This window comes from Mus musculus, chromosome 3, assembly GCF_000001635.26.
Source record: "Mus musculus strain C57BL/6J chromosome 3, GRCm38.p6 C57BL/6J".
In the NCBI taxonomy this organism is placed as follows: domain Eukaryota; kingdom Metazoa; phylum Chordata; class Mammalia; order Rodentia; family Muridae; genus Mus; species Mus musculus.
The window spans coordinates 98,426,421-98,436,418 of record NC_000069.6 but is presented as its reverse complement, the minus strand read 5'-3'; the positions used below and the strand labels follow the sequence as shown (position 1 = coordinate 98,436,418).

The 9,998-nt window shown below is 47.6% G+C and overlaps 1 protein-coding gene across 7 annotated transcripts in view; it reads right to left on the bottom strand.

Annotated features, from left to right (window-relative positions):
* Positions 1-4,467: 4,467 nt before the first annotated feature.
* Positions 4,468-9,998, bottom strand: part of Zfp697 (zinc finger protein 697) — a 49,990-nt gene continuing 44,459 nt past the window's right edge. For 6 of the 7 annotated variants that reach the window (XM_030252619.1, XM_030252617.1, XM_006501475.3 and 3 more), the window contains one exon: positions 4,468-9,257. In XM_030252619.1, the coding sequence (XP_030108479.1) occupies positions 7,789-9,257 (1,469 nt within the window). In that variant the 3' untranslated portion in view covers positions 4,468-7,788. The remainder of the gene's footprint in view (positions 9,258-9,998) is intronic. The other variant, NM_172863.4, reaches the window with a different exon arrangement.

Here is a 9,998-nt window from a genome sequence, read left to right as displayed (position 1 = left end):
AGAAGAAGAAGAAGAAGAAGAAGCAAAGGAGGAGGAAGAGGGTAAGAAGAGAAGTTGGAATAGTGATATGAAAACTGAGAAAATTTTATGCTGGACCTGGGGCCTCCTGCCTGTTTTCTATCTCTGATTCAGACTTATGGTTTATTACAGACATGTGACATCTCATAGTGGCTCCAGACAGGAAGGTGCACAGTGTGGAGGGAAAGGACAAGATCTAAGAATGTCCTATTCTCCCTGGAGGACAGAAGTGAGTAGTGCATGAGCCAGGAGCTAGAACCCAGGCCCTACTCACTATGCTATGGAAGGCAGTGAGTACTGAGTTTCAGCTTCCTGGAAAGCCTTCTGGATCAAAAGGAGTAGACAAGATAAAAGGATACCCCCAAGAATCTAGCAGCAAAATGGAGGCCTGGCATTTGTGACCATAGCAAAACAGAATCAGGTCTACTCAGCCAGTCCTGGGACTGAAAGGACAGAACACAAGGAAGGCTCGAGTATCCTCACTGTAGTAGACCCATGGGCTCATTTATCCCAAATACAAATCCAACATCACCCACAGCCTTCTCTGTGCTGATTAGTTTTAACCATGGTCTTGACATGACCTAGAACTATCTGGGAAGAGAGCATTAACAAGGAATTACAGAGTCCACAGTGGCCCATGTGCACGTCTATACTTAATCAAGATGGGAAAGACATGAGACAGAAGAAAGCTCTAGGGAGCAGAAGTAGCAAGCAGGCCCCATGAATACATTTGTTCCTCTTGGCTCTTGACTGTGTATGTGGTGTGTCCAGCCTCTTAAGTCCCTGCCTTGATGTCCCCAGAATGATTAACTATAACCTGAGATTGTTCATATGACAAATAAACTCTTTTCTCCTGAAGCTGCTTCTGGCCAGGGCATTTGTCACAGCAACAGAAATGAAGCTAGAATCTAAGCATCCAGTGCCATCCCCTGGAAGTCCTAATCCTGCCTGCTCTCCCTTCTCTCTGGCAGCCTAGCTTTGCTGCAGTCATCAACATTCCTTACTCCAGTCCCTACCAAGGCCTTACTGCCTGGATAGGCATTTATAACATCCTTATCCCATCCCTGGATCACTCAGTTGGATAGTTCATCAATACATTGAAACTTGAAGCTTCCTACACACACTGGGCAAGGTGGACACAGTATCCATTCTTCTTACAAGGTTCCAGCTGGCCTAACAGCCCATCCTCTCATTTCCCCCACCTACTAGAAGGTCTCCTTTCACTGCCCTCTGTCTTGTGCATATCTAATTACATTGCCTGTGTTGATTCTTTTATTCTATTCCTTCTCTGCAAGGGTTGTGCTGTGGGTAAAGCCAGCATACATGCAAGGTGTGTGTGTGTGCGTGTGTGTGTGTGTGTGTGTGTGTGTGTGTGTGTGTGTGTGCCCCAAATCATATGCATGACACCAATGCTTGACAAAGATGGCATACAAGAAGGAAGAGAAGGGAGAAGAGGGAAGGAGAGAGTGAAGGAGAGAGGGGAAGGGAAGGAGCAGGGTAAGGTGGGGGAGGAAGGAAAACAATTTTAGAAAATGGACAGAGGCAATAAGATAGAACAAAAAGCCACTGGAAGAGGCAAATGAAGGAAGGAGAGGAAAACAGACAGTTTTGGTTGACAAAGGAAAATATGACTTCAACAAAAGTGACTTCAACATTTCAGTGCATCTGAAGAAGTCATCATTGTGAGAATATGAGTAAGGAGACTGCACTGGAGGTCTAGTGGGAAGAAGTACTCATACAGTTACCTGTAAAGGAGGGAGGGAGGGAGGATGCAGGAGGGAGGGGCAGGAGGAAGGGAGGGGCAATAGGAAGGAGGGGGGCAGGAGGGAAGTACAGGAGGGAAGGAGGGGCCAGGAGAGAGGGAGGGGACAGAAGGGAGAGGGCAGGAGGGAGGAAGGGGGTAAGAGGGAGGGGCGGGGGAGGGAGGGGACAGGAGGAATGGAGGAGCAGGAGGGAGGGGCAGGGTCAGGAGGGATTGGCAGGAGGGAGGGAGGGGACAAGCAGGAGGGAGGGGGCAGGAGGGAGGGGACAGGCAGGAGGGAGGGGACAGGCAGGAGGAAGGGAGGAAGCAGGAGGGAGGGGACAGGCAGAAGGGAGGTGCAGGAGGGAGGGAGAAGGCAGGAGGGAGGGAAGGTAGAAGTCAGTGCCTCTGAAGGGGAGCAGCAGCTGCTCTGGTTAATGGTCCATGCTGGCTCAGGCTTGGTGACAAAGGCAGCTCTGTTTCCCCTTTGGCTTCCCATGGCCTTGCTGAGCAGGGAAAGCCTCTGGGTTATCTGAACAAGGTGACTGTGAATGTCAAAGGATAAGGTGATAAATTCTCATAATTCCATTTCTGCCTTGAAGATCTCTTTCCTGGGAACTGAGTTGGTGATTTTATGTGGCTAGGACCACAGCAGCTAGGACTTTTCAGCAAAAGTTTAGTCTAGCTGGTGAGTTCCCTTGGGTGTTCTCAGCCACCACTTAGACACAGTATTGTGAACTAAGGCACAAGAAACTTTGTTATGCGTATTATACTCTTCCCTTCTCAGTAACTATATTTTCTTGAACCTTTCTTCAAACCCACCATCATTCCCACACTGATGGAGACCAGCACTGAAGGAGAAAACATTGCCAGTAGTTCAAAGGCACATTAGACTCAATGTTGTGCAGTCACTAATAAGAATGTGCAAACTATTTAAACCTCCACTATGAACCAGTCTTTGATCTGGGATCTATCTAGTGTCCTAATGCAGGAGATGCAAGTATGCATAAGCTTAAGCCCTAGGGAGACCACATCTTGAGTGAGCTTGTGGATTGTGAGTTTGCCTTGACCTACTTGAAAACATGCCCTGGGCCTTCCAGCTTGGAAAAAGAGTGTACCTTCTTGTTGTTGTTATTGTTGTTTCAAAAGCCCATAGTTGAGTGGCTTTGGAGATTTTAAGGAGCTGGACATTTTCAAAATGTTTGAATTTCTTAAAGTCTTTAAAATTATTCTGTTTTATATTGTGACATTAACACACTCTTGGAGACAAAAAGAAAAATGCTGTTTTAAATGTTTTAAATGCATTTGTGTATCAAGGACAAGAAATCAATTGTGCTGGTTAGGTATTTTGGTTTTTTGCTTGTTTGTTTGTTTTGTTTTGTTTCTATTTGACGCAAGGTAGAGTCACCAGGGAAGAGGGAACTTCTGAGAAAATGCCTGTAAAAGACTGGCCAGTGGGCAAGTCTATAAGGCAGTTTTTTCATTAATGATTGATGGGTCAGAGACCAGCTCACTATGGTTGGTACCATCCTAGGGCAGGTGGTCCTGAGTCATAAAGACACTCAGAGCAAGCCCCAGGGAGCAAGCCAGTAAGCAACATTGCTCCATGGCCAGCCTCTGCTTCAGTTCCCACCTCTAGGTTTTTACCCTGATTTCCTTTCATGCTGAGCTGTGATTAAAGCAAGGAAGTCATGTAAACCTCTCCTCCCCACGTTGTGCTTGGCCTGGGCATGGTGTTTATCTCAAACACAGAAAGCGAGCTAGGACATACATGTGTGCATACAAACATGTACTGATTAAGCTAGGACATACATGTGTGCATACATACATGTACTGATTAAGCTAGGACATACATTAAGCTAGGACATACATGTGTGCATACATACATGTACTGATTAAGCTAGGACATACATGTGTGCATACATACATGTACTGATTAAGCTAGGACATACATGTGTGCATACATACATATACTGATTAAGCTAGGACATACATGTGTGCATACATACATATACTGATTAAGCTAGGACATACATGTGTGCATACATACATATACTGATTAAGCTAGGACATACATGTGTGCACACATACATGTACTGATTAAGCTAGGACATACATGTGTGCATACATACATATACTGATTAAACCTCTCCTCCCCACGTTGTGTTTGGCCTGGGCATGGTGTTTATCACAAACACAGAAAGCAAGCTAGGACATACATGTGTGCATACATACATATACTGATTAAGCTAGGACATACATGTGTGCACACATACATGTACTGATTAAGCTAGGACATACATGTGTGCATACATACATATACTGATTAAGCTAGGACATACATGTGTGCATACATACATGTACTAATTAAGCTAGGACATACATGTGTGCATACATACATATACTGATTAAGCGAATCAGTGGTTTTGAATCAGTGTCTTACTACTTAGACCAGGCTAGTCTCACACTGGCATTCATCCCTTAGCAGCCTCTTGTACCATGCCAACTGCACCCCCTCTAGATTGTACTTTTAAAAGTGTGATAGGAAATATTTTAGGATTATGGTCCTTGTGATTTCTGTCACAATTATTCAACTGTGCATGAACGTCTCCGCAGTCAGTTTGTGTGGACAGTGTAGGTGAAACTGCATTCCAGTAAAATTTCACTTACAGAGAGTCAAGTGTATGACACATAATAAAGAAGGAGGATATGATAAAAGACTGGTAGGGATTTAATGACAAATAGCTCATATTGGTTGCTGGATGCCAGGATGCTGTCCAAGGAACCACCATTAAATAAAATAACCTCCAAACAGGGCAGTTCTTACGTATACAACCACACTCACAGAATCTGGTACTCTTGGGGTCATTAAATTACTTAATACTTTAACGAACAGATGTAAAATAGCACTAAAATGGAAAGTGTGCACACATCAGAAACATAGTTCAGATTGTCTATGAACATTGTTTTATATATAATATATATATATAGGGTTTTTTTTCCTTTTCACATATATGTACAGTTTCTAGACTGTAAAAGAGACCGCATGGCTCAAAGGATTAAGTGCTCACCTCCTTCTGCCTCAGGCTAAGTCTTTTAAGCTCCTAAACTTCAAGTTTTTCTTATTAAAGACAGCAAAAGAAGCTGGCTTTTGACCAAAATTTCCCAGGAAATAAATAGTACAAGTGCCTCCAACCCGGTATAAGTTGGATTAAGGAATCTTTAACATTTCAAGCATGAACCACAGGTACAAGAGTATCCTGAAGAAACACAATTCTTCTAAGATGGAAGACAAGAAATAACCAGCTGGGCGCATGGAATTTCATGTAATGCAGGCATGTTCCCTGAAGAAGAGACTAGAATCACATTGTAAATACACCATTCGAGCACTCGGTGTGGCTGGACAGTTTCTTCTGCTAAGGGGTTTGGCTCAGATAAGGAATAACACAGTAGCTGATTCTCTTATCCACAGCGATAGAAAGAACAAGAGAAGTCCATGGGTTTCTACTGCCATTACTTCACGCCATCTTGGTTATCCACAACCCACCAAACCCACTCTCTAACGCTGCTGTTCTGTAAAACATTTGATAATGGCTCTCCTGTGTGTAATAATGGCAGCAAAGGGCCAAAGCAAAACAAAAAGCCCATAAAGTGGTTAAAAATATATATGAAGAATCAAAAGTTGGATTACATTTCATTGGCAAACTCTTGAGAGAACTTAAAACAGGGAAGAGGTAGATGTGCATTTCAAAAAAAAAAAAGGAAAAAAATGAACTGGTTATGGTTGGGGTCACCTGTAACCCCAGCACTCTGGATCAGAGGCAGGGGCAGGTGGAGCTCTGTGAGTTCAAGGCCAGCCTGCTCTACAGGATGAGTTTCAGGACAGCCAGGGCTATGGAAAGAATCCTTGGAGAGAGAAAAACAGAGAGGGGGAGGGGAGGGAGAGAGGGAGAATGAAGACTGCTTACAAATTGGCTGCGTTGTTTTAAGTGGCTCTCATACACTGGGCACCTAGACAGCATGAGTCAGAATAGGCGGCACAGACTTTGCAAGTGTAAGTCTTCACTAAAGAAGACTGAAGAGAATTAGTGTTTTTCAAAACTAGCCCTAGCGTATCTGTTTTCATCTGTGAACAACAGTAAACAGATTAAGTGTACAAGATCAGCAGGTAATATACAAAAGCCCGGATGTTCCCCAGATTTCTTTTTTAGTGTCCCTAGAATGAAAAATAAAAAAATAAAAAATAAAAAAAACAAAAATGCTTCTTTAGAGTCCCCAAAGAAGCTCATTATGAAAATACAAATAATCAAGTATAAATCTCTAGCATTCACAGAAACTTGGCTAAAACTGTAAAAACAATTGTATGGTTTCCCCACCACACTTTCAACTGTGTCCAACAGTTCCAGATTCCCATGAATAATCTAGGGTAATAAATGTTAGTGAAGAAAACTTCACTGCCGGCCACCACACTGACTTCTAAAGGCTAATCTACGGGAGGGAACTTAAGGGTAGGTAACCAAAATCTATACAAGTTATTTGACTCCAGCTCCCTACTAGAAATAGAAGACAGTGAGAATACTGGAATCAGGTGACAAAGGCCAGCTTTGTCAATAAGGACATCTTTGGTCCTTCTAGGCTTTAATTTTTCCATCAAGTGTAAGAATGCTCAGTCTTCTTGCTTTATGATATAAATCAGAGCACGTAAGTCATCCTCGCAACCGAGCTTGGAACACAAAAGGGCAGGCTCCACCATTCATTGCCCTGGGCCTTTCTCTGAAAGGCTTACCACACTCCTCCCCCAGACTTTCCCCAGTCACAGTTTGCAATGCTGATGTATCTCACAGGCATGTGAGAAACACTAACAGTCATTAAAAAGCATAAAGCACTCTGTTAAATACAAAAGTGCTATTTTGGCATCTCGTATAACTGGAAAACATTCACTGTTTGTGCTATTTGGCAATTTTGCATTTCCAACTCTCCCTGACTGTGCCCTCCACGTGGACATGTGTGCCTCTTATATATGGGGGTCGGAGGTGGGGGGTCGGGGATGGGGCAGGGACGAAAATCCTGTTTGGATCACATCTCTCATTAATTTGTGAGTAATTTGGGGGTTCTTGGGGTCAGGGCACACGCATGCAAATGAAGGCACCCCAACCTGTGAACTTGGCTTTCCTGCTCTACACAAATCTACACAAAGCCAGCAAAACTGAGCCAGCTAGTTGACTTTTGTGAACAGTTTCTGAGGCAGCTGCTGACAGTCTACCGGTTTCCTGAAACCTACTCTCCACTGACAGCTGAGACCTGGCAGGCAAGTCCTAATTTACATAGCAGATGGGGCCATCCCTAGGCACCCCTGACCCTACATGAAGCTTGAGCAGTTTCAAGAATTAGCGAAGAAACCGGTGCAGGATTTCCTAAGAGATCTAAGAACCAATGTATGTGGATTTCTAAACTTTTGCCCTTTGACATAACTGTGCAGTTTTTCTGCTCGATTTCCCCAGGATGTCTCAAAATAGCAGCTGGGGCTCATAGAAAGGGAAGTGGATACTTAGCAACCTCTTCTATAGGGATGAGAAGGGTCGTAATAGAGCTGATAAGTGAGGTGTTAGGGCAAACTCAGGCTTACCATGCCCCGGGAGTGTGACATTCTTATTTCTACCCGCTTTTTGTTGTACGCCTGTAACTCTAAACAAATCACCTATCTCAGTTCTCACACAGTCCAAGCCTCTCTACACAGCCCCAAATGCCTTTCCTCGGGGTCCTCCCAACTCTGCTTTTCCAAGCTTTTCACTCTTCGCAGTGTGTATTTAAGTAAGCTATCAAGTCAAGCACATCTTCTAAGAGTTACTTTGAAGGTGGAGGTAGGCACCTCGAAGTAACAACTCTTATTAACCATCTCCTGGGGGGTGGGGTGGCAAACACCAAAAGGCTCCCCCAGACACTCTCAGACTGTCCCTCCTGCCCCTTCCCCAACATCTACAGATCAGTAGCCAGACGACTCCCACCGCCGCCTCATTCGGATGCCCTCCCTAACACAAGTGCAACTTCTGGTGCTGTGCAAGGTGCGTCTTGTAGCGGAAGCCCTTGCCACAGCCCGCGCATTTGTGAGGCTTGTTGCCGGTGTGGATGCGCCGGTGGCGGATGAGGTGGGAGCTCTGGATGAAGCTCTTGCCGCACTCGAGACATGTGTAGGGCTTCTCGCCGGTGTGCGTGCGCTGGTGCTGCGTGAGCGTGGAGAAGTCGCTGAAGCGCTTCTCGCACTGGCCGCAGCCGAAGGGCTTCTCGCCGGTGTGCACGCGCAGGTGGTTGACGAGGTGCGAGTTGCGGCCGAAGCCCTTGCCACACTCCCGGCACACGTAGGGCCGCTCGCCCGAGTGCGTGCGCTTGTGCGTGAAGAGGTGCGAGCTCACGCTGAAGGTCTCGCCGCACTCGGAGCACATGTAGGGCTTCTCGCCCGTGTGCACGCGCTGGTGCTTCACCAGGTCCGAGCGCCAGCTGAAGCGCTTGCCGCACTCGCCGCAGCCGTGCGGCTTCTCGCCGGTGTGGATGCGCTGGTGATTGGCCAGATGCGAGCGGCGCACGAACCCCTTGCCGCACTCCCCGCATGCGAAGGGCCGCAGCGCCGCCGCCGAGCCCGCCGAGCCCGCGCCGCCGCCCGCCGCCGCGTGCGCGCGCCGGTGGCTGAGCAAGTGCGAGCTGAGGCTGAAGGCTTCGCCGCACTCCGGGCACGGGTAGGGCTTCTCGCCCGTGTGCAGGCGCCGGTGCTTGAGCAGGTCGGCGCGCCAGCTGAAGCTCTTGCCGCAGTCGGCGCACAGGTTGGGCCGCTCGCCCGTGTGCAGCCGCAGGTGGTTGGTCAGGTAGGTGTTGCGGCTGAAGCCTTTGCCGCACTCCCCGCAGCGGAAGGGCTTTTCGCGAGGGGGCCGGGCCAGCGTGGGCCCCGCCCCGAAGCCGCCGGCCACGCCCATGCCCACGCCCATACCCATGCCCATCATCCCCACCACTCCTCCGCACTCGCCGGCCAAACCGAAGGGCTCCAAGCTGGCCACGGCGGCGGCCTCTGCCAGGCGGTGGATGCGCTGGTGCTGCAGGAATGCGGCGCCCGGGCTAAAGCTCTCCCCGCAGTCTGGGCAGATGGTGGGCGCGTCCATGATACTGGCCATCAGGCTGTCTAGTTCCCCGAGGTCCATGGCCATGGGGTGATGGAGCCGGTGGAAGCGGCGGTGAGCAGGCTTGTCACCCCGGTGTCGACCGCCCAGGGAGAGGTGACGCCTCCAAGGAAGCACGGGAGTAGGCAATGGATCTTCCTCCTCTATCAAGCGGTTCTCCCCAGCGCTTTCCTCTTCTTCGTCTTCCTCCTCTTCATCTTCCTCTCCCCGCGGACTCCGGGATATGCTGTCAGATTCTGACAGTCCTGGGAACAGAGCCATGTCAGCCACACCAGGCTGGTCGTCCTCTTCCTCACGGAGGATAGCCCTTTCTTCCTCACTCAGCCGCCCCTCTGCAACAGACAAGTTGGCAATGGGGTCAACTAGACCTGATGTGCCAGGAGGGTGAGCCAAAGGAGTAATGCCCCTCCCCCAGCCCCCTTACCCCTACTTTTTACTCGGCCTCTTCCCTACCAGTTTCCTCCTGCTAAGACTAAAGGATAATGCACTCTGCCCCACTGCCAACTCTCCTGGCAGACACCGCCTACTAGACACCCCAGCTTCTGCTCAGCTGAATCACCTGAAGCCTGCGAATGGCTAGGTTTGTACCAGATGGGAATATGTTTCCAGAAGAAAAAAACGAGGCGGGGGTGGGAGGGGGGATTCTCAACCATACTTTCTAAAGCTAGAGCCTCAAAACACAAGTCATGTTAATCACAGAAAGTATGAGACCAGTAGGACTCATCAGGTCCCAGACAGATTCTAAAACAAAACAACAACAACAAAACCATTTGGTCAGTCTGGGAACAACGTGCAAGCATGTCCAACCTTTGACATTGCAACAGTGTTGTCATCTACCAAGTTTGTGCTCAAAAAGCAGTCAAGTCTTAAGAAAAAAAAAATCAAAAGAGCTCATCTCTATAGCACTGGTTCTCAACCTTCCTGATGCTGCGACCCTTTAATATATAATTTCTCATGCTGTAGTGACCTCCAACCCTAAAATTGCTTCCCTTGCTACTTCATAATTGTAATTATGCTTCTGTTATGACTTGTAATGTAATTACCTGTGTTTTCCAAGGGTCTCAGGCCAACCC